This window comes from Lepisosteus oculatus, chromosome 2, assembly GCF_040954835.1.
Source record: "Lepisosteus oculatus isolate fLepOcu1 chromosome 2, fLepOcu1.hap2, whole genome shotgun sequence".
In the NCBI taxonomy this organism is placed as follows: domain Eukaryota; kingdom Metazoa; phylum Chordata; class Actinopteri; order Semionotiformes; family Lepisosteidae; genus Lepisosteus; species Lepisosteus oculatus.
In genome coordinates, this window is record NC_090697.1 from 41,542,313 (window position 1) to 41,569,884 (window position 27,572).

General features: G+C 36.0%; 1 protein-coding gene across 3 annotated transcripts in view; it reads left to right on the plus strand.

Annotated features, from left to right (window-relative positions):
- Nucleotides 1-27,572, plus strand: part of plcb1 (phospholipase C beta 1) — a 385,213-nt gene that overhangs the window by 308,126 nt on the left and 49,515 nt on the right. The window contains exons 25-33 of one of the 3 annotated variants that reach the window (XM_069178666.1): nucleotides 1,727-1,859; nucleotides 2,729-2,782; nucleotides 4,759-4,978; nucleotides 18,935-19,115; nucleotides 20,379-20,455; nucleotides 20,956-21,045; nucleotides 24,248-24,305; nucleotides 25,611-25,697; nucleotides 26,321-26,345. In XM_069178666.1, coding sequence (XP_069034767.1) covers nucleotides 1,727-1,859; nucleotides 2,729-2,782; nucleotides 4,759-4,978; nucleotides 18,935-19,115; nucleotides 20,379-20,455; nucleotides 20,956-21,045; nucleotides 24,248-24,305; nucleotides 25,611-25,697; nucleotides 26,321-26,345 — 925 coding nt within the window. Of the gene's footprint in view, nucleotides 1-1,726; nucleotides 1,860-2,728; nucleotides 2,783-4,758; nucleotides 4,979-18,934; nucleotides 19,116-20,378; nucleotides 20,456-20,955; nucleotides 21,046-24,247; nucleotides 24,306-25,610; nucleotides 25,698-26,320; nucleotides 26,346-27,572 lie in introns of those variants that run through there. The other 2 variants (XM_069178665.1, XM_069178667.1) reach the window with 2 other exon arrangements.

Sequence of the window (27,572 nt, forward strand, 5' to 3'; positions counted from 1 at the left end):
ACTAACAAATATTTGTAAAAAGAGGAAGGTAGGGAAATTTTAGTTTTAGTCTTAATTAGTTCTTTTTGATCAACTAAACTGATTTGATATCACATAGACATTTTCTAAAAGCTCATTTCTCATTTCCTAAGAGATAATAGAGAGGATTTCCTTTGTATTAAGTAATCTTACACACAAGATTTAAATACTTATTTTTGTAACTTTACAGAAACATATGGAGTAAGTGAAATAAAAGGGAAAAGAACACCTTAGGAACCTTGTAGTATAATATAATAGTTGTCTCTGTATAGCATTTCAGCCAAGGTACCTTATCCAGTTTATAGACCTTCAGATCGTGTCTTGCATATGTGGAATCTAATTAAACCATGGTAAAAAGATACTAACAAAATGTTCCCAGTTAGACTTTGTTATTTTTTAATATAAATCAATATTTGTATTCTTATTTTCTCTGTGCTATTTTTATAAGGGTGTTCATGTGTGGTCAAAGTTCATATAAAATTGTTTTCACCAGTTAACAAATGTACTAGTAAAATTAATTCAGAAAAGACAAATTTTCACTGAAACCTACCTAACTTAAGAGCATAACAAGCGCAACTGAGTATTGCATCTCCAACCATTAAGATCAATGTATTTGAGGCAATCTATTGTAGATTTGTAAGGGTGGAGCAGAAGATGAAAACAACTCTCTCCTGGCTGTCATTACCTACAAAGAGTGAAGGAAGAAACAGACATGAGAGCAAATCAAGAACCACTTAAATCAGGCACCATAGCAACTGCTGTTGAAACATTTTTGGTTATCTTGGGAGCTGGGTTGCCAATGGGGCCCATAGACATGAAAGTGCTGTTGAAAACAGTAGTAGATGAGGGTTCTGTATTTGGACTATGCTAGTGGGAGGGGAGAGTGCAGCACTGGATACTTAAACTGAAGTGACAGAGCATACTGCATCCAGAGCATGAACATGCTGAACAATGCTAAGGAGAATTGGATACCACAGTTACGTTTATACATTACGCAGCAGGCTGGAGGTACTGACAGATTTGCATTCTTGTTCCTTTTGTGCTCTCCTTTCTAACGTTTTACTGCAATAAACAAAAAGACTGCAATGTTTTTTTTAAATATGCAATAATGATGTGTTAGTTGTGTTATATAATTATATTTAGTTATTAGATATGTGAATCTGTCCATCAAGATATATGCGCTTAAATTTAAGACCTCTTAGGTCATAATGCTTCTGTTTGGAATACACAAATGTTTGTGCTGGTGTTTTTGAATGTCTAAATGTATAAATAGATACAGTACTGTATATGTCTAATATATTTGGATTATACTGTAAGAACTATGAATAAAGTTAATCTGAGATGGATGTGCTTATTAAAATGATTTAACTAGGAAAATAATGTATCTCTTTTGCCTTCAAAACTAGAGATACAGTAGCTTACATACTGCAAACCTCCAGTATAAACTGTATAAGAAACATGCCTGATTTCATATACATTTGCACTGCTAAATATACAATAATGGGCAGTTAGCTCCTTCCCCTTTCTGATTTAAAAGCAGTCATAGTATCAGTGCATTAACTAAAAATGTCTCTTGGATAGATATGTCATATACTGTATGTCACCCTTTCTTGTTTGGAGCAAAACAGTGGTTGGTGCCTTTTCACAGTTTAGTTTGAACAGTTTATACAGTATTTGTTTTGATTTGATACAGTATTGATTTTTTTAGGTGGAACCAGGTGATATGCTGTCAGAACCTAACAGTGATCCCAAGCCAACCCCTGCCGAAAATGGTGTAAATCACACCCCCTCTATAGCTCCGAAACCACTGTCCCAGACAGTTCACCCTCCACCACCAACAGGTAGGAGATTCACAGGAAATATATTTGTCTGTCCTATTTCAGGTCTTCAGATAAAAAGTATCAATAAAGGCAGGGAAATGAGGGAATACAATAAATAAAAACAATAATATATTTGGCTGATATTGGCTAAAGAAAATATTAGCTAAATATTAGAAGACATTAACAGATTTATGAAGGAGTTTTAGTCCAACAGTAATTCTACTTGCCCATGGGACACTTTTTCAAGGTTAGTGAATAAAAACACCATCTTGGTAAAACATCAAAGAGCAAGGCTAGGACCTGTAATAGGTTGGATGTTTGGGGTTGGAGGATGATTTACTGTAAGATGATTATGGATCCATGCCGTAACTTTATCAGAATTTAAGGAACAAAAATATTATGTTTTGTGGTTATTATTGTTGATACCATTTCAAATAGTGCCCACGCAATGTATTATGACAGCAAAGTCAGAATGGTTATTTTTGCTTATCCGTTGCAAGCACTAAGTGAATAAAGTATATTTTGCAACCTATTGGGATCTCCATATGTAATCATATGACACACAACCAAACAGTGACTTTTACGCACTGCAATTTACTTCAAAAGAATGTGCCCCTGTACTAATGGTCACTTAAAATCACTGAGTAGACTTTTTTTTCTAAAATAATCCGATGTAAGCATGGAATTACCCCAAAATAAAATGTGTTGTTTCTGGTACATATTATTTATATTAATCTCATGATCACAGATAGAAATTTCTTGACAATAAAATAAAAATACATTTTTTTACTTTAATTAAAAATATTTAAGTTGAATCTTCAGTAATGTCCATGTATGGTATTTTAAGATTTGTTTTCTAAATGACTTTAAAAATGGGATGTCTGTTTTAGGTTCGGTGAAAACAACAGTGAAAACTGAAGATGTTATACAAAGTGTTCTCACTGGTAAGGAGTCTTTTTTATGATGTAAAGTCTTTAATAGTTGTAATATTCCTTGGGTACCCAAGGACCTATATGGCATTTTAATGCTAATAGCGAGACTAGCATAGTGTGATAATCATTTTAAGTATTTTATTGTTTTTTTTTAGTTATAACTTAAAACAATTGATAGAATAAATACCCCCCCCCCCTTTAATTTTACCCCACTCTGTGGATTAGTTTTCTTAATATATGTTGTGTGTCTTGAAATATGTAGCAAAAATGCTTTGTGACCTTTTCAGTTGTCCAGATTTTGACTTGTTCCCACCAGGCTTTATACTGTCATTTCCATTTCATTGCTTAAATGCAAAATTGCTTGTTTAAAAGCTGCAGCCAGTGTAAAGCTGCTAACACTGCAGTTGTTTGATCCCCATGCAATTGCTGTATATTACCCCCCACAAAATTTTAGGATTCATGCACGTCCATATAAGAAGAGCGTCATATCAATTATGACCTGATGCTACATTGCCATAGGTCTACTACGTGATTCAAATATACAGTGTCTGGTATTTTTTTAAATTTATTTTAGAGCAGTATTTAGAGAATCACACTCAGAAGTGATGACAGGAAATACGTTAGATTTACAAGTTAATTTTTTGGTTTATTTGAAAACCTAAGCTCCTTTTGACCACTTTTCTGAAAAAAAAGCACAGTTCACTTCCAGGGTGTTCTTGTTACTTAGATATAATTTTATTATCTTAATATTGTTGCCAAAAAAAGCATTTTAGAGTTTTGGTCTCCGAAGATTATATCCTGTCACATTATGTTATACCTTCATGCTTTACAGTGTTTTCTGTCACATCTTCTCACTTTTTGGCTGATTTCTGAACACCATTCCATCTGCTTGTTCTTATGCTGAATTTACCTCTTCTTTTACCTTCTTTTTACCTCTTCTAAATTTGTTAATAAATGATGGTCTTTTCCAAGGTGTTCATTTTTCAAATGGCATGGTCAGACTATCTCAGTATTATATATTTTCTTTCTGTGTAGGCTTTCTTGTTTTCCTACCCTTTGGTTGATATTATGTTAATAATCACTTTATAACACTTAATTTCCAAAGATTTTATATTCTAGATTTGCTGTGAGACTTTTGAGTTGTTCATTTTTTATAGCTAATTGGTTGTTTTTAGTTTTTTTCTCGGAGAATACATCATTTGTCATAAATCTAATAATAATACTACCAAGAAAATGAAATAATAATACGTTCTAGTCTTTCAAGTAGGTAGCTGCGTCAGCACCCGAAGAAAGCTCCACAGATGAAATGTTGTTTCTTTTCAGCAAGGAATATTTTTTTTGTTCTAGTATTTCTCCATCCATTCATATACTGTAACTTAATTTCATCTGAAAGGAGAAGTTACTTATAGTCTTCATTGTATTTTTCTGCACTAATTCCAATATCACGTGTACAGCCACTTTCATCTAAACAAAAAAGGGAATACTTTTAAATCCTCCCCTAATCCACCAGTTAAAATGTTCTCAATGGATCTGTTTTCCTGATCACCTAATTGGGTGCGATCTGTATAGCTTTCAAGGGCTTTAATTCAAGATTATTTCAAGATTTTTAAAGTTTTTTTCCAGCCTTTAGCAAAACTGGTGATTAAATTGCTCTTAGACTAACTCTAACATTTATGTTGAACCATTTGCATAAAAGAGTTACCCACGTGTGTTGTACTCCTTGCTCACGCATATGGGGTACAGGTCCCCTATAACAAAAACGTATGCTTATAATTTTAGTTAATGAAAAATCACAAATGCAAATGTCCTTTAGGTATGTATTTTCTCAGTCGTAGGTCCAGTATAAGATTCAGGCAGTTCAAGGTCATAACTTCCCATCTCATTTCTTTTGAAATTCAAATTTAAAAGACTGTTGGAAGCTGTGCAAGGTTTTTCAGAAGTGATAAGTTTATTATAGCATCAATACTTTCTGTCCTTTGTAATTACAGAGATTGAAGCACAGACTATTGAAGAGCTGAAACAACAAAAAGCATTTGTAAGAGAACAGAGAAAACATTACAAAGAAATGAAGGAACTTGTGAAGAAGCATCATAAGAAAACAACAGACATGATAAAAGAACACACTGCCAAATATAATGAGTTTCAGAATGAATACTTAAGAAGAAGGGCTGTATTACAAAAGTCTGCAAAAAGAGACGGTAAGAAAAGGTAGGTTCCGTGACAAAGAATCACTCCTTTTCAAATGTATGTTTTTAAAAATCTAGTGTCAAATGTATGTTTTTAAAAATCGTGGCTGCCAGGTTTTTGAATGAATATGAAATCAGCACAGCTTCTTGTAAAGCCATCATCAAGGCTGTAGAGCTGCCCATGCCAAGAAATGAATTACAGATGCAGCCATTCAAAATGGGCGGTAAAAACCCGCGGTACAGTAACCTACCCACAAGCCACCGCGGGGCACCGGAGGGCACCGCAGGGCAAGTGATTGGCTGGCCAAAATGACCGACAGGGGCACTCGTGGTGCATTGGTTGGTAGTGCAAAGATTTAATCATTTAATGTCTTTACTGTGCACATTTTAATCCGCTTAGTTTTGAATATTTATATGGATTTTACCACTAAAGGGAAATTTTAGTACCTGAGCATAAAAAGAAGAGGAGCATAACGCATCTGAAGGTCATAAACGATATTAATTTAGGAACATAAACATTACTGTATGTATGTAAACTGTACTGTGTATGGCTGGTCTTGGTAGTTTAAAGAAAAAATACACACCAGTCTTCCATTTCTCCCTAAACATTTTAAGCATGAAAGTTTTATGAAACGGTACCCAAATATGTGATTGCTGTATAGAATGAATTTTAATTTAAAAAAATTATTTAACACGAACATTAAGCTGTTTACATCTTCCGCCTGAGAACAGTCACCCGTTGCTACCCAACGCAGAAACACAGCCACTAACTAGCAAAGAGAGGACATTAGCTACCCAATATGATAAAGAAATAAATGATTATTTTGTTTATTTCTTTTGCACATTTATTTGAACATTTCCATCGATTGTACAAGCACTTGGAAACTGTCCAATCCCTAGTTCATCAGGCATTTTACCGGTCTGGCGCCGGTCTGTGTCTTCCAGGATATAATGCCAGCGAACTCTTGTTTTTATGTCCACTATAACAGACAATCTCCTTTGCTTTTAACCAAGCGTTTAATAATTTCCTAAAATGAAAATGATTTACTTTATGTCCCTCACGGGATCAATAAAAGTATCTATCATCTGTCTGAACTATGGGACAGAATTCTGGGGTCTCCCCATACCAGAGATTATGGTAGGGCTTCAGAATGGTGATTGGCTGACTCCATCTGACACCCCTCTGATTGGAGAAAAAAGACGTGCTGGTTTGCTATACATACTGTACCAGGAAGAGGATTTCTTTCTATTCAAAACGTGTATTTTAAAAGTTTAAGAAATAAAAACCTTACAGCGTACACAGATTTCTAAACTGATCAGGATCGTTATCTTTGTCTTATGCATAATAATGTTCACCGCTCTGTCCAGCAAATTAATAATAAACTTTATTTTATATATCATTTTAAACGAATAAGTAATTAGATTGCTCATAAACCTAATCACTTGCTTTTTCTTTTTATTTAGGCTCAGATTTCAACTATAGATCGTATTATTAATAACCATAATAACAACCAACCAACAAAAACAACCATATAAACATAATACCAACCAAAAACATAGATAACAACCACAATACAAAATCAAATAATCAAACCATTTTACTCTCGCAAAGTCCTCCAATTATCATAATCCCGCCCCTTATGCAAAACCAAACCTTCCTCCCATCCCAGTTTATCCTGTTTATCATAAACAAAATCCACCTCAATTTTCAACATAAAGCATTACACAAAATCAATACCTCAACACTCCATACTCAACAACGATAATTCACAAACAGCCAGAACATGTAACTACACATTCCCAAACAGACCTAATTTCCATAGCCCCGCCCCTTATGCAAAACCAACATCCCTCCCCTGTTCTCTCTCTCCCCTGGCGGTTGTAATTGTTTTTATTTTCAAATAAATTTTAGCAAAGTCATGTATTTTAAAAATCTTAAGATTTTTATATTTATGTCTTTATTTAGTGGTTTCATTAGTGACAAAGGCTAAACTTTCTTGGAAAAATGTCTTTTATGTAAACCATGTTTGCTATTAATTCATTCAGGGCTAAAATATGTTCATTGTCTTCTAATGAAAGAAGGGTTCCTTTCGCCGTAGTCGGGAGCCTAGCCTTTAACTAGTGAGTACTGTACTTACTGGGTTTTTGAGGGGGGGGAGGTGTCTTTCGCTGGAAATCTCGCCTCCTACTTTGAAAATACCCGTGAAACCGGTTCAATTCGTCACAGCCAGCACTCCTGCAGAGAGGGGGGTTGTACTTGCAGTGTATACAGTACATGCGTTATGCTCTTCGTTAATGTCTGTGAAGTTTTATTTAATCTCTGAGCCTTACTGATTCTTCTGGAAGCCAGTTTCCGCCAGGGAGTAAAAAAAAAACACACTATGGTATTCTCTCCAATGCAGTGCAGTTAAAAACATACCTCTGATGCTGCTCCTAAATGAATATCGTTTATGACCATCAGAAGCTTTATGCTCCTTTTCTTTTTTCCAGTGGATTGAACAGGGAGAGGCATTTCATGATGTACTTTTCACTGATGAAACAACAGTGGCTCTGGAACAGTTTTCAACCAAGTCGTTTTATAAAAAGGGGAGATATGTACACGTTACTGAAGCTAAAAGTTTAGCCTTTGTCACTAATGTAACCACTAAATAAAGACATATAGAAATCCCTACGTTACAGACTGTATATGGCTGGTATTGGTAGTTTAAAGAAAAAATACACACCAGTATTCCACTTTCTCCCTAAACATTTTAAGCATCAGAGTCTTTCACACTGATTCCCTTGCGAAGATACGGACATAGGAATATTCGTGCGTGGTCAAAAAATGGCATAAAAACGACAAAGTGAAGGCTGTGAAAACATTCACAATGTACTTTATACACAAAGCAAATATACCCCCCCCCCCTCTCAATTCAATTCAAGCTGCTTTATTAGCATGACAGATGGGTACAATCAGTGTTGGGTATTTACTTTGCTTTGAGATGCCACTTTTAAAGGTGATATATAAAATCAAGTCTTTAACTTGCTTTAACTCCGCAAGTCTGAGTTCTTGTGTCTGTCCTATCCGAACCCGAAAATATTACAATATGTATCTTTATAGCAGGTGGTGTACAGCTTTTTAGTATAGATTACACTTTTCTAAAATGTATTTAAAAAATAAAAACGATTACAATCTAATCTTTCCACGTTTGATCCCAGTGACTCAGTGATGGCCTCAAAAAAGTCTGGTACAAACATTTTCAGCATGGTGAAACATGGTGAACATTTCACAACACACAACACACAGCTGCCAGTGCACCTCTACATACCCGACCACCACTGCATCACACAGCTGCCAGCGCACCTCACCGTGCCAGGCCACCACTGCATCACAACACACAGCTGCCAGTGCACCTCTACAAACCTGACCACCACTGCATCACACAGCTGCCAGCGCACCTCACCGTGCCAGGCCACCACAGCGTCACATAGCTCCAAGCGCACCTCACCGTGCCAGGCCATCACTGCATCATACAGCTGCCAGGGCACCTCACCGTGTCAGGCCACCACTGCGTCACACATATTTCAGCGCCATATATTTCATGGATATTATGGAATATAATGGATGGATATCTTAGTTATCTTTCTAGTTCACAGGTTTGCATGAATAATTTAATTTTGAAAGCCACTGAGACATCAGGTACTACTGTTGTATTTATGAAAAAGAAACAAAACAAAAAACATACTAACAACTGTGCTATCCTACTCCTTAGTTAATACATTTTATTATTCATAAACAGTTAACATTGTTAGCAAAATATTTTGAATTATATTTAACCCTATTTTTTCTTTAGATTTGTATTTAACTTATTATATGATAGTCAGACTTAATGTATATTTGAACAATGAAAATATATTTTTACAAGATTTTACATTAAGCACTTAAAATTAATATGGTTAATAATAGTAAACTGTAACATGCTGTAACAAGATCGGTTAAACTGTGAAAAAAATGCTTTCAGAGAAAATGTTTCAGGTGTGAAGAACATAGATCTCCAATGCAATTTCAACCAAACCTGTTCCAGAACACCCTGCCCCCACTACCATTAGAATATACACAAACATTTTAGCGTTTCATTCTGAGCAGAAGACCCTCACACCTGAAGAGTGCTGGCTGTGACGAATTAAACCGGTTTTACAAGTTTCAATCACAGACCATGTGACATGGGAGTCAGGAAACTACAGCTAACTACAGTACACACAGCGCCACCGGATTTGATAACGCTATAAAAACGCTATAAAATAATGTGACTTGGCACAGAACAAGTTTACAGCACAGTACAAAAATAAATGCTGACCATGACTTTAGAAGCATAAATTGCCTTACACTCAATTTAAACACAAGCTGTCTTTAGCCCTCTAAGCTGGTTCATACAGAAATGTAGAGATCCAGGCTCAGAACACACAGCTTCAGTAGCGAATACATATGCAGGACAACTAGAGAAGACGTTTTACAGAGGATGGATTTTTAGAAACATCCCATCAGACATCCCATCATATTCACAACGTGAAATCTAGAAAATAATATTACGTAACCAAAATCCGCAATATGGAAACAGAACCTGTGTAATTGTTGATAGATGATGTACTCGTAACATTTTTTCAAGACGAACTACAACATTTAAAAAATGACTTGTATGTACTTGATATCTCTAATCAATCCACGGGTCCCAGCACAAAACGAAACTAAAACGCATACCGTTTCGCGCTTCTTATTAGTTGCTCAAAAGTAATTTGACCGTATGAAATGCATAATATAAACCTAGAAACATATACGTGAGCAGTACTTAAACACTGTAGTATCGGTGTTAAGACATACCTCTCAAATACTGTAAATCAAGTTAAAAATATCTCAAGACCGATTCTGGTCATAATGAAACCATGTTTCGTGTATGTTTTCTTTAAAGTACCGAGACCAGCCATATACTGTATGTTTATGTTCCAAAATTAATATCGTTTATGGCCTTCACACGCGTTACAGTATGCTCCTATTTTTTTATGCTCAGCTACTAAGATTTCCCTTCAGTGGTAAAATTAGATATGAATATTCAATACTTAAACGGGCACAGTTAAGACATTAAATATACATATACATAGTGTATACAGTACAGTTTGCATACGGTAATATGTTTATGTTACGCGATTAAAAAATAAATAAATAAAAATTAAAAGTCCAGCACCAGCTGGATTCAAACACACAACCTGCCAGTTGGTAGTCACGCACCTAGACCAGTAGGCTACAAGACAGCTCGCATGAACAGGCAGACGAAACAGCCCTACACAGCCCTGCCGCAGTACACGGATATAATCATACCGTTATTAAATTCTTGAGATACACGATTCCATATTATATTCCCTTTTAATCAAATTCTAAAAGTATGCTTGTTGACTCCGGTATCACGTTAGTTAAAGACTTCGAAGCTTACAATGTTTAGGGAGAAATGGAATACTGGTGTGTATTTTTTTCTTTAAAGTGCCGATTCCTGGAACACCCCTCTGAAGTGGTTCCATAAGAAAAGAAAGCGTTGATAAATACAAGTGTCTTTTAATACACTCTTTGCTGTGCTCTTGAGGATCCTTGTGATATTTTACGCTCTAGTTGAATGATAGGTGTCGCATTTTAAATCATTTTCGTAGTTAGAAATTATGAAACGCCCTGTTAAAAGCAAGGAAGTTTTTATGCCCGTTGAAGTAAAACAAAATGCCTGACAAAGTACAGTATGGCTTGGACAGATTCCAAGTGCTTGTACAAATGTGCTAAAGAAATTATACTTTGAGTATACAGCTTGTCCAAAGTCATCCATTATTAATACTATTAGTAATATCTTCAGTAAAGGCTTTGATGCATAAATATTTCTGATAAAGGTAGGTTGTGTACTTTTGTCCAACTGAGCAATCTTGCTTTCATAAAATATACCAACATTTTAATGACTGATGATTAACATGCTGTAATACACAGTTCAAAATTAAAGGCTCAAATGCTGTACATGAGAGGTTAAGGTCCCCCTGGCGGTTTTACAAGGCGACGCTGGATAGTTAGTCACGTGACACACGTGAACCGCGTGATACCCCGGTGGGCGTGTCGCGGTATGCTGCGAAATACCTCACCCATTTTGAATGGCTTCATCTGTACATATAAAGGGCAGTACTGCAGTATGGTTAATTATAAACATTGAACTTTAGTGCACTGAATTTTAGTATCCGATTTGTCATTTCCTATAAGAAATGTAAGTATGCATTAAGAAGGATAGTTTATATAGCCCATGAATTTAAAGTAGGAGTAATAATTTTATCTGCGATAATCAATGATTGTTATACACTAAGTTAGACAGAAATGAACTTATGAAACAATGTAACAGAGGAATTGAGGAGCTGAATATGAAAATTCAGTTTATAGGATCATTTAGGTATTTTACAGTTTTCTTATAAACAGAATCTACATATAAATAAGAATAAGTAAAATATTTTACAGCAGTTTTTTCAGCTAAGAGCAGAAACAAGTGTAGCAAGAGCTGCACAGAAAAAAAAACAACAAGAAATTATCAAGGGAGACAATAAACAGCCCAGTTGCAATCACTGAGAACAGGAGACTGAAACCTAATTAAAAAGGTTCAGTGGTGCTTATATTTCCTTTACTGATGCACAATCTGATTGTGTACTTCCTTATTTGTAAACTTAAGTTAAGACCTGTCTTTATCATTGTCTATTAAAATGTTAAGTATTTGCAATTTTCTTATACCATACCTTAGTCAACTGTCAAAAATAAGATGTTTGAAGAAAAAATGAAAAAGCCTCTATTTTCTCAAAAACTTCAATCTATTTTATGTACTGTACAAAACGCTTGTGAAGTCTGGGTAGTTGAGCCTGTGTAAAGCATGTATTTTAAGTGCCTGGGCAGCATTATCCAAATCAATAATATTCCACTTGACTGGGCTACTTCATTTTAATATCCACCCAGCAACATTGTCTTATCTGTTAGATTGTGTTATTGATCGATCTTATACTGTCACCCCACATGTCACCACCACAAGACAAGACAGCTGGCCAGACCCACATCAAATGCTTATGTAAGACCTTAAATCAGACCAATTAGTGACAAAAGGAGTAAGAGACATTTGCAGATTATGGTTTGCAGAGCTGTAGGCCTTGGGTAAATCCTTTTGAATCAACATTCCACTCAAAGCGCTTTACAGGTAATGGGGACTCCCTTCCACAACCACCAATGTGCAGCATTCACCTGGATGATGCGACGGCAGCCATAGTGCTCCAGAACGCTCACCACACATCAGCTATCAGTGGGCAGGAGAGCAGAGTAATCTATTATTAGATGGGGATTATTAGGAGGCCATGATTGGTGAGGGCCAATGGGAAATTTGGCCAGGACGCCAGGGTTATACCCCTACTCTTTTCGAGAAACGCCCTGGGATTTTTAATGACCACAGGGAGTCAGGACCTCGGTTTTACGTCTCATCCAAAGGACGGCACCTGTTTACAGTATAGTGTCCCCGTCACTATAGTGAGGCATTAGGACCCACATGGGCCACAGGGTGAGCACCCCCTGCTGGCCCCACTAACACCTCTTCCAGCAGCAACCTTAGTTTTTTCTCAAGAGGTCTCCCATCCAGGTACTGACCAGGCTCACACCTGCTTAGCTACAGTGGGTTACCAGTTGTGAGTTGCAGGGTGTTATGGCTGCTGGCTGGTTCGCTAATAGCGAACTCTGTGACTTTTCGATGTTATGGAGATCTGTTTACACTGAGTTGAGTTGTTGAACAAAATTAGTTTAGAGCAGGAGGGTATGGGGTGCAATTAATACTAACTCCAGTCAGTGCTTGCTGTTGTATGGGGTAGTCTCACTGTCTAGTGCTGTGTGAATAATATATTGGGACCTATTCTAATTTTAATGTTAGTGAAACCTGGCAAACACAGGTTTACTTTTCAACACTACAACACTCACTACCACAAGTCTATTGTGTAAATAATGTTCAGGGGTTGAATTGTCCTTCACAATTCCCCAGTATGAAACCAGTTATCAGACAAGATTGGTCTTTGGGTTTAAAAGCAACTTTCTCATATATACAAACATTTGGGGAGTCATGATATATTTTTTTAACATTACTTTATTAACCCTTTACAATTTATTGCATTAGGAATTATCTTTTCACATACCCCAGCTTGCTCTCCACAAGACACACAGACAGGGAGAGAGCCTAGGGTCTGCCATTGTGCAGTGCCCCTGGAGCAGTTGGGGTTAAGGGCCTTGCCTTTAACCCCAACTAAAGGCAAACATTACACAATTGCCTTTATTATGCCTGTTAATATAGACAGGAGTTTATTAGATGAGTATGGAGGAAAATAACTTGTATAACCAGGAATTGTATTATATGTACAGTATACATATAATATACCATTATCACATACTGTATAACAGTACAGTCAGTATTTAGCTTTGCAGTTACATTTTCCCTTCTGTTAAGACAAACCCTATGTAATTATTTAGGAAAAGAATATTTACACTGAATAGATAACAGCACTTTAAATAACATTTAACAGAGGGAATTAATATAATAATGAATAATATTAATACAATAAAACACTTTAAAAATGTATCTTGTATTTTCATGATACTACTAAATAAACATCTAGACTTCTTTGATATGCCTGTAAAACATATTAGAGTTCATGTCCCTTTTTTGGATTATTACCTACTATAGTAAATAATGTAGTAGACTTTAATTTCCATTATTGGAAGGACTCTCATTTCCATGGGCCGGCCACTAGAGGCCACCTAATAGGGCCTCAAAAGACATGTAATTAGTTAACTTAGGTGTAACCTCATTAACCGCAGTATATTATTTAATGTACATTTTCACATGGGTTTACAAATTCTGAGGTTCACATTTTCATATGGGTTGAATTTGTGGGTGTTGGTATAGAAGGGTGTTACTGATATTGTTGCTCTTTGGGAGAAAGACTATGAGAGTCAATTGTAATGAACTTTCGGATAATACTGTCCTAGTTAATACTGTCCTTCATGGAGATCATCTCCAGCTTTGAGCTCATCTGCACAGAAAAAAACATGTGAAACAAAGTTGGAGACCAGCTGAAATTGTTCTTAGTGTGGTGATAAGGACTCTGCATTATTGTTATTCTAATTAGCTCGAACTTAGCTCAAATTGCTCGCTGTTTCAGTTTCATGTATAGGCTACATTTGTGTCTGCAATATTATAAAGGTAAGTGCTATGCACTTTCAGAGGCTACACTGGTTGCTGTTCATCTCAAGAGTTTTTTAGTGGATTAGTGGATAGTGAGATGACTGACTAAGGCATGTACTGCACTGTATATTCCTTACAGTGGATTTAGTTATTTGTTACAGAAAGCACAAGCTAATGTCCAGTAGTATCAACAACTTTATTCTTTAATCAGAAGTAGCATTAATATAAGGGGCAGACATATGGGAGCTCTAAAAAGGTAAACCTAGGAGACATCTGTAACAGATCTTTTCAAGTCATTTCAGTTTATCATTGTTCTGACCTTATGGGCCTTTAGAATTTCAAAACAGTGCTTTACTTTCATTTCTCTCATTTGGTCTGCATACATAGAGCCAGCAACATCATTGTGGCTTGTGAACTCCTACACAACCTTGCTCTTGACTGGGATGACCCACCAGTTTGTCTCCAAAGCATTCCGAATATTCCTGTCATACCCCACACTCTTCCTCACAAATGCCAACACATTCCCAAACCCATTGTTTCACGATCCCTAACTGAACCCATTACTTTCTCACATGGACCAGATGCTACAGATTCTCACTCCCGGACCGATTATCCAACCACATTCCTTTCCCTTCAGTATTTAAAGTTCCCTCACACACCAACCCATGCTCACTATTGAGAAGCCTCCCCTAGTATTCTCTTGTGTGCGTTTAAACCTTCTTGACTGATCTCCTGGTTCCTAATCTTTTCTTTTAAGCCTTTTTCGACCACGCTCTTTGGATATCGTTTTTCAGATTGTCTTTCTTGGATTTCCCTGGTTACCAGACTCATTGCTTCTCCTATCGACCAAGCCTCTGGATTACGTGTTTTGGATATTGTCCCTGTGCTACTCTACATTCTGCAGGATTCATGGCTATGCATAAGGATCCTCCTTTTCTACCTATCGGTTCCCTGACAATTCCGTCTGTTTCAACACCATTTGAATCACGTCCACAGGAGAATGCGAAGAGTTTTTCTTCATCGTACCCTTACAAATGCCCGCAATACAATTTATTCTCTCTACACTCGACTTAAATATGTATTTCTTAACTTCAGTTCTCTTCACTCTCTAGGGTAAACTTAAAATTCACTATCACATACTATAGGCTCTGCATGCAGTAACATTAATACGGCTACTAATAGACATTAAACTTCATTAAACTTCATTATCTGTATTAATAAATTAAAAAAATTAATAAATGTGGTAAACATCATTATTAAGAAATGTGGTGTGACAACAATTGTGATTAAGTATTACAATAATTTTCAAGCAATGGATGCATAAATTCATTATTTGGGGACAATATTATTTCCATTATATTTGGGAACATTCTAATGTGATCCAGTGTTCCACTTAGTATGCTAATAAGTTGCTTAAATCATTTGAAGAGGTGGTTTAAGTTAGTACCCAACTTTAGTAAACTCTAGAGGACAGCAGCTAAACCTAAAGCTGTTACTTTAGGTTAACTGCAATTAATTTCAATGACCAAGTTTGTTGCAATTGTTTTTATTTTTTGTAGCACTTTAGTTCAGCACTGAGCTACATACTACAGTATACACAGGTTTAACTCCAGTTAGTGTGCTGCTTTCAGTTCGTTTCGGTTTACCCTGAATGTCTAAAATGTGCATGTAATACTTAAAGTAGTTTGTAGCAGGCAAGGTTTAGTGGTGGTCACTCTCTCCTAAACAGATTGTGGCTCTTATTTTGAATACAACTTATGTTCTTTTTTTAACTTACAAAGCTTTTGTTCAATAAAATGCAGAAAACGTCCTGTAAACATACCAGCCATTTTTGTGTGTATGGTGTTCATATCCTCTACCATAGATAAGAAATGTGTGCACGTGAGTTTGCATGTGCATAATTGATGTTTACAAACATACACACCATGTATTAATCTGTTAGTTTTAATGACTTGGGGCAGATGCTACTACTTAGTGAAAGATATAGGGTACATGTTACTGTATATGTGGGAATGTAGTTGGAAGAAATATTGAAATGTTAGGTCACAAGGATATTAAAGATCCATTCATCCATTACAAAATTTCAGAGCACTATCAGCTGAACAGAGGCACCTGTGATTGACCCAGACCTGAATCAGTCATGTGCATTGATCCATGAAGGACCATCTAAGGGAATCTGTATGCATAACAATAATTAAGACTGCACACAAGTGGGCAACGTGAAAAGCACTATAGCAAGCTTACAGTCATTGTGTTACGGACAGGCTCTATAGTCCATGTCGGATGTTATGTTAGACCCTATGCAAAGCGGTAAGAATTGAAGGAGACAGGAGGTGGAGTACGGGAAGACACACAGGGGTTTATTAATGGTGCAGTAAAGTAACAGTGATTGTGAGACTGTATAGGGGTAGACACAACAACACACACCTGGAAAACATATAAACCATCACAGGGACCTATTGACAGGAGTAAAATGGAGCGCCATCTAGGAGATGGATGTCAACTGTAACAAACTAGACAACTGAATTTCTGGTATCTAATTACTACATAGTTAATGTCTTGATTCAGTGCCACCAGGCAGCAAAACAATCTAATCAGTCACCTTTGGGATGGGTTGATCTTGCAGGTGCTTTATAGATTGAAGAGCAATTCTTATGTTTGACATCAGTGGTGGACAGTTTAGATATTGATCACTTACATTGCTTTACAAAAATATTGGACATTTTGTATTGTTTCACTGTGTACAGGAAGTGTTTTACCTTCTTTATGCAAGAACACAATTTTATGTCAATCCTCTATCTCATAGTTGAGGTCTGTACTGTATTTTGCAGTTTACGTCTTATCATTGTGGATCTCACCCAAACTAAGCAGTATTAATAAAGTTATCTGTTCATCCATTATTACAATATTCCTGGTATGGGTTGCAGCAAACCTGAGTCTGTCCTGGAAGTATAGGACACAAGGTGGTCCACCACAGAGTATACACACAAGGACAATTAAGAGATACCAATGCACGTATATTGTCTTTGGATGGAGGGAGAAAACCCGGAGGAATCGGGTAGTGAAAACCTGCACAATCACGGGGAGAACATGCTAACAATCAAATCAAACCCACGATCCAAGTTGTGCATTAACAGTGCTAACCTCAAGCCCTCCTTCATTCCTCAACAATGTTTTCATAGGCAAAAAAAACAATGAAGGTTTTTTAAAAAGTTGCTCACAACTTGTACACGTATTAGAACGCATGTTCATGTCTAAGATGCTTGAAGCTTTTGCACAGCACAATACATTATGGTACTGTACCTGACCTGAATGCACAGTGTACATTTATTTAATGGCCCATGAATGTTTTTTATTTTATTTTTTGGCTTCTGAGAAAATGGTGTGTAGTGAAATTCAATAATTTTTAGCAAGTGTGTCAGAAAGACCAATAGGTACTATGTCAAATCAAAATTATTTGTTGTTTTTAGTTGTACATACATTTTCAACATCACTACCACAGTGACAATTCCAAATGCAATCACAAAGTAACCATAAAATATGTTATTTCTTGAAAATATATGATTGAATGACTAAGGAAAAGCAGATTAAATTAAGCTACTGTTTTAGTAACATCTAACACAACACCTATTGATCTGTTTTGAGCAGTGAAGAGCTGAAAGTGGCATACTGGACAAAACTGTAGTATATACTGTAGTAGTAGTAATAATAATAATAATAATAATAATAATAATAATAATAATTGCTTACACTTATATAGTGCTTTTCTGGACACTCCACTCAAAGCACTTTACAGGTAATGGGGACTCCCCTCCACCACCACCAATGTGCAGCATCCACCTGGATGATGCGACGGCAGCCATAGTGCGCCAGAACGCTCACCACACATCGGCTATCAGTGGGGAGGAGAGCAGAGTAATTTAGCCAATTCATAGAGGGGGATTATTAGGAGGCCATGATTGGTAAGGGCCAATTGGAAATTTGGCCAGGACACCGGGGTTACACCCCTACTCTTTTCGAGAAGCGCACTAGTGTAGTGTGCTTTCCACTGGCACACATTTTTATATAAATTCTAGGTGGCTGCATCTGCATATAAAAGAATAACAGTGAAAGGCTTATTAAGCTGTATTCACAGATGTGGGGAATGTACAGTAGTCTCAGTCTTTACATTATTTTAACATTTAATGTCTTGTTAATAAACAAAATGTCATAGAAATATATATATATATTTTTTTGTTTTACTTGTGTGTTTAATGATTTACTCCAAATGTAATATCAGTACACTACTGCAGTACACTAAATAGGTTGTCGTGTACAAAAGGAATCAAATTACCCAATCTCACAGTGCTCTGCAGTAGCCTTGCTGTGGCAGAGAATATAAATGAAGACATTAGTGTCAAAGATCACAGACTGCTTTATGCTTTGGAAAACAGCACTGAGCCATATGACTTGTGTTGCATGGTTTGTATCATGTTAAGTTAATTTCATTGTCTCTGGCAGTCTTATATGTTTTTAAGCAATATAATGGTCCCAGTTACAGTCCGTTTTCACAGGAGACTGTTAAATTACCACTTTCTAGCCCAGCAATTTGTAGAAAATGTACCATTAAAAGTGGCATGAACAGAAAAAATGATATCAGAATATCAATTAGAGTTTTCATTTTCTATCATTCAAAGACTTTATGGCTCACATTCTGCTCAATTAATCTCTTGTCTACATTTTAGGTGCACTTCATCGAGTCCTGATCACAATCCTTCATCTATTGAACAAGAACTGTCTGCTTTGGATCTGGAAAGCAGCCAGAAATTGACAGAGTTGAAGGAACAGCAGCAGCAGCAGCTCCTCAACCTCCGACAGGAACAGTATTATAGTGAGAAATATCAGAAACGGGAACACATAAAACAGGTATGTTCTACACCACAAGGTTCACAGACATTCAGAATGTGGTTTTGGGGGGGAAATGTGTGTCAGTGTAACACAAATACTTCTAGTATTCCTTTATATTTACAATATACAATAATATAATAATAATACAATTATTATTAAAGAATTAAATAATAATTTACAAATGAATAATATACAATTTCAAAAAGCTTTTATTTTATCATTGAGCTTGTATTGCTCAGACATTCAGTATGTGCACTTTGACTGTTGAATCTCACCTTGTGCCCATTGCTTGTTGGGGCTTGTAATGCTTGACTTCAGCAAATTGCTTCTGCAGTGCTCAGTAAAATGACAACACACCAGGGGCACAGAATAGTGCTGATCTTCAATTATTGCGTATGTGTATCAGATAACTGCATAATGAAGCCATATGGTACATTGCATCAAGCTCTTAGCTCTACTGTATGTAATCAGTCCTTTAGGTGCAAACTCTCAGGTGTCTTTTGAAGCATTTTAAATTGAATTATAGGTATGTTGCTTAAGATATTGCATATGTCATTCTTTTTAATAAATTATTCTTTATTATTAGGAAGTATAAAATGTTGTATTGTATTTTTAAATACTGTCATGAGTTCTAGTGGGGTTTTTTGGGGGATATTTCAATTCAGGATTGTGGGGGAGCTGGCAAGCAACGGGCGCAAGTCTGGGTACATTCTGGATGAAACATCAGTCCATTGCAGGGCACTCACAGACGCACTCACTTTCACATCAGGGCCAACTTAATTATCAGTTATGTTATTTGACTGTGTTGAAAACAAGAGCACCCAGTAGAAACCCACACAAACAAGGAGAGAACATACTAATTCCACACTGTTAGCATCCAAGGTCAGAAATTAAAACCAGGTCGCCAGCGCTGCAAGGCAGCAATTCTAACCGTTGTGCCACCTTGCAACCTACCTAACATCTCATTCAAAATTATTTGCAGATCTGAATGTTCCGCTTAATACACAAAAGGATTGACTGTGCAGCTACAAACATCTGACATTTTAAAACAGGGAATAATGTGAATAAAGAATCTGTCAGCACAATGCCTTGTTTTCGTGTGCCATTTTCACTTACTAAAGTAAAGGCTCATTCAAGTAAAAGAGCAAGCAAACACATCTTGCAGTTAATGACTTTCCCTTTATATTTATATTTAAATTAGCAAGTCAGCCCAAAAGCCAATTCAAGGAAGAGAATCAACCAATGAGTTTTAACATTGTCTGTATTTTTTCACATTCACAGTTGGTTGAGAAGCTGACTGCAGTGGCTGAGGAGTGTCAGAACAACCAGCTGAAGAAATTAAAAGACATCTGTGAAAAGTAATGAGTTTCATTTTGTTCTTTCCTTTTTTAATTGGAGGTTGTAGGTTACAATTAATAGGATATTTAAGATTTAAAAAGTAAGAGACAATGTCATGAAAAATGTATTTTAAGCAAAATAAATCAAACCCTTATTTGTGCTGCAACTAATAGGATTTTGGTCTTCATTAACAGGATTTTAATCTTCTGAATGTATAGTTTTTCACTCCAGATGAAGCCACTTCATAACAAAAATACAGTATGGGTGGAGTATTTTACTTTATTTGTGGGCTTTTTATATAAATCGTGATATACAGGTATATTTTTGAGTGCTTCCATCATTGTCTCATGAGATATGAAAAAAACAGCTGCCTAAAATAAGAGATGATCTGATTACACAGATGGTCAGGATTATCTCAATGGGAAGAAAATGTGAGCTAATATGAACAAACACGCCCATTAAATGTATTTAATTTATTTGACACATTTAAATGGCTCAAATACCTGGTTTTTACTTGCAGGGAGAAAAAAGACCTGAAGAAGAAAATGGACAAAAAAAGACAGGAAAAGATCAATGAGGCCAAATCCAGAGAGAAAAACTTAACTGAAGAGTACGTATTAAACTGGTTCCTCTGGTGTCACTACTTGGTATCTAATGTGAAATCTTGTATCTATTACGCCATGAGTAGATTATTAGTAATATTTTTATAAAGGAATTTTATTTACAAAGGCAATTTTTTTTTGGTATGGACACATCAGTATTTCTTTTAAAATAAATAAATACTAGAGTCATACACAATACACAATCTCCCAGTCTGGGGTGTAGTCCCCGATTCTCTGTCACTGCAGTGGAGTCACACCACTCGCCATCAGAGAACCAGCAACTAGTCCTCTCTGCCACTCTTCACATATAGAGCTGAGGTACTTCCAAACATGCTGCTGCTTTCTGATCTTCAGATACTTCAGGGGCAGCATTGAAATGCCTCCGGAACCTGGCTTTCATTATACCCTCATGAACAGAACTCCTCCGGGCTCCTAGATCATACAGTGTTTCCCCTCCTGAAGATGACTGTGGCTGCCTTAACTTGCTGTCTTCTTTCACCACAAAATCTCATGGGTTTGCAGAGCCCACAGGACCCTACTTTCCTGCCCTGCCACATCACAGATGAAATGCAGCCACCAGCCTCTGCAGACATCAGTCTCTTTCCCAGATCCCCAAAGGACACAGTGGACTCCTTCCAATTATATGTTATCAACTTCATTGGCTTTCAGCGCCTTAGGCACTGAAGCTGCACACAACGCATATGTCACACAAACCTGTACCTCAGTGCCAGCTAGACTCCACTGCCACGCCCCAGTATGTGCCAGGTGAACACACTCACAAACACATCGCACTGGCAGTAGGATGGGAAACTCTGCCATCAATGTTAAGATAGGGAAAACTGATTTTCCTTTTGCTTTTAGTGATCTACCACAGCCCCTGTCAGAGGAGTAAGACAGGCTGCTAAATAAGTGCTCATCAAAGCACCAGCTCACTTCCAGACGTGATTTCTTAAGGGCGCAGTGGCTGATGGCCTGCCACAGTCATGTTTAATGTAGACAAGTACATGGTTTTACTGTGTATGCAGGTAGTAAAACAGACACTATAAATTCAAAATTGAGAAAAAAAAATAGATTAAAAGAGGATATGTTTGAAAAAGTCGTGGATCCTTAAGTTGACAAATAGTTTACATCTTCCAGACAATGTTCATAGAGAAAAATAGAGAAAAAAAGTCTGCAATATAATCAGAAGTGTAGAATTCAAATCAAGAGATGTTAAAATTCTATAATGTAGTAGGCCTCATTTAGAATATCATGTACAATTGTGGTCACCACATGACAAAAATGATATTTCTCTGGAGTCAGTACAGAGACGAGCAACAAGATACTGTACATACGGTAGCTTCAGCCACATGGCTGGGAAGTTTGTTCCATTTTCCTGTAACCCTTTGAATAAATAGTGCCTCCTGTTCTTGGTTATAGATACACTTCCACATAGTGTCATTGTCACTGCATTTATTTATCAATGTCATTTACAATTATGAGTACTTGTACAAGGTATCTGTTCAAAACTTAAATAGTTCAGTTCAGTTTATTCCTAAAGGCTTGATTCACAGCTTTACCAGTGCTCTGACAGTGAGCTTTCGACAGCTCTGTGTTCGACCACATCTATTTGAACCTTCGCCAAGCCCTGTTCCTGTCAGCCTTACTGCCTGATTCCCTGAGCAGCCTTTCACAACAAGCCTGCCACCTGTGCATCTCCTTCCACAGTTCAGTTTGGAAATACACGGAGAAGCCAAAAACCCACGGCACTGTTCTGCAGGTGACCGTGATGTAACAACAGCTGGATGAGATCCAGAGATCAATAAGCTACTGACTACCAAATGGGCAATAAGGGCTGAATGGCCTCCCCTCGTTTGTCTTATTAGTCCACATATGGAAAAGGAAATTATTTTGGTTCTGTAGTAAATGGGTGATATAGATAGAGAATGTGAAATTGAATGGGACATAAATTCTTGTCTACATAAATACTTTAAGTGTACTGGTCTACAACAGGAATTTAAACAACTTATTGTTAGGAAATGCATCATGTTATACTTATTTTAAATACAGTAAGATTAACTCCTGCAAAATGTATTTCTGTGCATTTTATTTATTAAAAATATGGTTTGTTATTATCAGAATACATAGGACTCCTCAATGTACTCGTTGAATTCACTTCTAAGTTATTTTGTGCCGCCTGAGCTATAACATGCACAGTGCTTTGAGAAACTGTTCCTTCATTAGAATGTTACTGCCATGATGACCTTGAGCTTTAAGGACATGTTCTTTAATCCCACTGACTGATCAAAGGCACAACATGACACCTTTATCTATGAGTGTCTGGTTTCAATTCCTGAAAAAAGCAGCCTTGACATTCCGCAGATGAAAAGGAACATACCAGTTTTTGTAGTGCATGACTGTTAATTACTGTGAATACAATATACTGTATAATACAACTGTATATACATGTATCTTCATTGTTAGAAAACTCAACAGTATAAGGAAATACAAATTACATGTAAGTGTACTTATTGATTCAAGAAAAAATATTTAGGAGAAGTCAGGGGGTTTTGTAAAAATGTTATGTATGGGAAGGTATGAGAAAATAATAGAAACTGGATGTAATATGATGTAATGTAGTATCTGCTGTATAAATTCATAACAACTTGTCACTTCTACTAACATGATCTGACTTTTCCTGTTAGTTTCCTGTTTTCCAGTTAGAAACTAAAATAGTCTCCACTAGGTGGTGCTGTAGTGCAATTGTGATGATAATATTTGAAAGATTGTCATAGATCTGTTTTATAAATTGAGAGAAAGTTCCTGATAACAGCATAGCCTATGCTGTAACAGTAACAGACATATACAATAATACGTTTCTCCATTATTTACATTCATCCATGCACTTTTCTATTTTTCAAATTGCTTTCCAATATTTTTCTACAAAAACAAGAATTAAATGTTGCATTTTGTGGATATTGTAGGTATATGAAGTCCTATAGATAATGATAATTATTAAACAATGTAAATTTAATGTTTTGTTAATATTTTGTTTTGTTTTGTTTTATTTTGACTTAACCCTGAAAATGGTATATAAAAATAAACTCCTTTCAAAATATTAAAATCATATAACCCAATGAAGTTTAAATTAAGAATTTAAAGAATTAAGCCTTAAGATTTTAAATTGTTGTTTTGAAGAATCACTTTGACCATGAACTCTGTGCCTTCCAGGGAGAAGTTAGAAATTAACAGATCTTATGTTAATGAAGTGGTACAATACATTAAACGGGTGAGTGTTTGATTTTTGTCTTACTGTTTGAAACCGTGAGCTCAACAACACATTTGGACTACATACTGTCTGAAGGAACATATTGAAATGAATAAGTAGTGTATGAACTGTTGCATGAACCATAAATGTCCTAAGTCTTCTGTAATCTAAACTATATGAATACAATGTACAGATTCAGCCATTCAAATTGCGCGAAGTACGCTGCGTTAAAACGCGGTAGGCATGGCGCATCTTACCGCATTTTACCGCATGCAAATTAAAATATGATAATATTATCCGGAAGCACCTTGTAAAACCACCAGGTGGAGCTAATAAATATTAACTTCTCATGTACAGCATTTGAGCTGTCACCAGAAAACGCTCTCTCACAATTCATCATACATGAATGAGCCAAATTAAAAATAAAACGTGTCTACAAAGAAAGTGGATTACAGTAATACCACCAGCTATATAAATACATATATTTAGATCCTTAAATTAATACCGTTATCAATTTCTTTAGATACGCGATTCCATATTATATTCCATATTACTCAAATCCTAAAAAGTATGCGTTTTTTCCTGTGTTCATGCGTTGAAACTTTATTCATAGAAAAGGTTAAAACATCATAACTTTTTATGAAGTATATAAACTTAAGATAGGCAGAAGGAGCACATAAAAACTTTTCCAAAAATAACCACAGTATGTAACCAAATGAAAGACTTTGATGCTTAAAATGTTTAGGAAGAAAGGAATACTGGTGTGTATTTTTTATTTAAACTACCAATACCAGCCATATACAGTTTACAGAATATGTTTATGTTCCTAAATTAATATCATTTATGACCTTCAGACGCGTTATGCTCCTCTTCTTTTTATGCTCGGCTACTAAAATTTCCCTTTAGTTGTAAAATTCCATGTACATATTCAATATTATGTGGATTAAAACATGCACAGTAAAGGGATTAAATGATTAAATCGTTTCACTAACAACCAATGCACCACAGGTGCCCCTGTCGGTCATTTTGGCCAGCCAATCACGTACTGCTGTACAACTCGGTGAAATGTAGATAATTCTGCTCGGTACGGGGTTGTAATGTGTATTTCGAATGGCTGTATCTGTATACATTTGAAGTGTTTATGTTTCAAACATATTATGTTTTAAAATTGTATTTATTCAAACAACTGAAGGTGAACATTTTAATATTTTCTCATGTGTTGCAAATAATTCTGGAATCATTAGTTTGTAATGTGAAATTGTATGAGATTAAATTGCATTTGACGCTGTTAAGCAGCACTGCTGTTTTTCTTCACACTCCCTGTAGCTAGAAGATGCTCAAAGTAAAAGACAAGAGAAGCTTCTAGAAAAGCACAAGGATATCCGTCAGCAAATCCTGGATGAAAAACCAAAGGTATTGTTATCAAGATTGTTACCTTAAAGTCTGGCTACATGACATTAACAATGTTCTCAAGAAGTAACAGCTTAAAAGTGAAGCTAACTGCCAAGATTCCATATTTTGCTTGTAGATAAGAGAGCACTTCCTGACTAATCCCAAAACTACACAAAAGAGTTGTGGAGTTTCATGTTTGTTTTGGAAAACAACTTTACCTAGGATACAGGCCAATTTTCAGGCTGGGCCTAAGCACGATGCATTTTTGGAGACAATATTTGAGTTTCTAGTAGGCCAGATAAAATAATAAATCATTATTATGCTCCATAAAGCAATGGACAGGTGTCTCATAGCACTTTTCAGACATCTTCTCGCTCTGTGAAATGTGTTTAGTATTTTTTTTAATGTTCTGTAATGCTGTGGGGACAACGTGACAGAGTGCATTTGTGCTATTTTCACATTCATAGACTGCATTTATGGGTTACGTGCTTTTCTCCACAAATCTTGGGGCTTGTAGAGCTCAATACAAATTTAGCTGTCTTGCAATTAACTGCTTTTATGTGGTTTTCATGGCCTCGCTGCAGGCACCACAGATTTTGTTTTTGTTTATTTTGAAAACTGTGTGGTTATTATCCTTATTATAGGATGGGAGTTCTTCTGATGAAGAAGGTAAGCTATAATGCATCTGACTTTTAACTGACCTTTTTATTAATTTTAAAAGCAGTAAAAAGTACACTCTGCTTGTTAAAAATTAATAAAACAAATGTATGTTCTGCAAGAGCAGAACACTATTCAAAAACAACACTAATGTACTGGTCACAAAAGTGGAACACCATTTGTCTTGCAAAGCTTTTATTTTACACCACATTTGTTTTTCCTTTTATCTCTTTGTAAAGTTTTATTCTTGTTTGTGGATATGCTTACTGGGTGTAATTGTATTCCTTTACATTTTGGGATGATCTAAAAACACCCCTCAGCATTGTGAGTGATACAGTATGTTGTTCTAAATGCTGTTGCTTTCATATGTTTTCCCCAATTTCCTCTAATTGCAGTATTAAGAAGTCTACTTAGTAGTCTAAGTCTCCTTAGACTTTTCAGCCTAAGGAGTAAACTCTGTAAAAGTACAAAATTAATATAAGGGAAAAATCTAAATCTCTTGCCTGGTTAATTCAACACAGATTGTACAGTATCCTTTGAAATTAGAGGAATACAGTACATGTTTTTATTGTGTAAAAAATGACATTTCTAAAGCAATGTGGAAATTTGTGGGAAACAAACACTGGGCCACACCTTTACACTTTTGAAGTGCTTTAAAAGGCTTATTAGCATGAAGAAGGCTGTGTGAATGCACAGATTTACCATCTGTTCCTCTGAAAGACAGCTTTGTTTTGATGTTTGGCATACAAAGAGATTCACAAAATTAAATGCCTGTGATTTATTGTTATACTGCATATTTGACCAGGTTAAATCACACTGCTGCTAGTTTAAGAATATTGAACAAAGTATTTCTTTTTTTGAGCAGATAAATATAAATAACAAAAGGTTTAGTGTTTCCTCACTTATCGTGTGGGAACAATACAAATGTTTGTTGAATTTCCTCTATTCTGCCCCCTATCCAGTTAAAAATATATATATATATCTTTTAATTAAGGGCATTTAATTTATTCAATTTTGACAAAGGAGCACTTCACAAGGAAATCAAACCCAGATTCCCAACAGAATAATAAAAGAATCCAGTCACATGAACACTGCTGTAGTCATCATTTTGCATTCGATGTTCCACTTATGTGCAACCATGCTATTGTCCAGCAGAGGTCTCAACATTCTGTTTTTGTTGCTTTCCTATCTGTTAGTGGGAACACATAATCTCATTGAGTTCAAAGTACTTCTAATGAA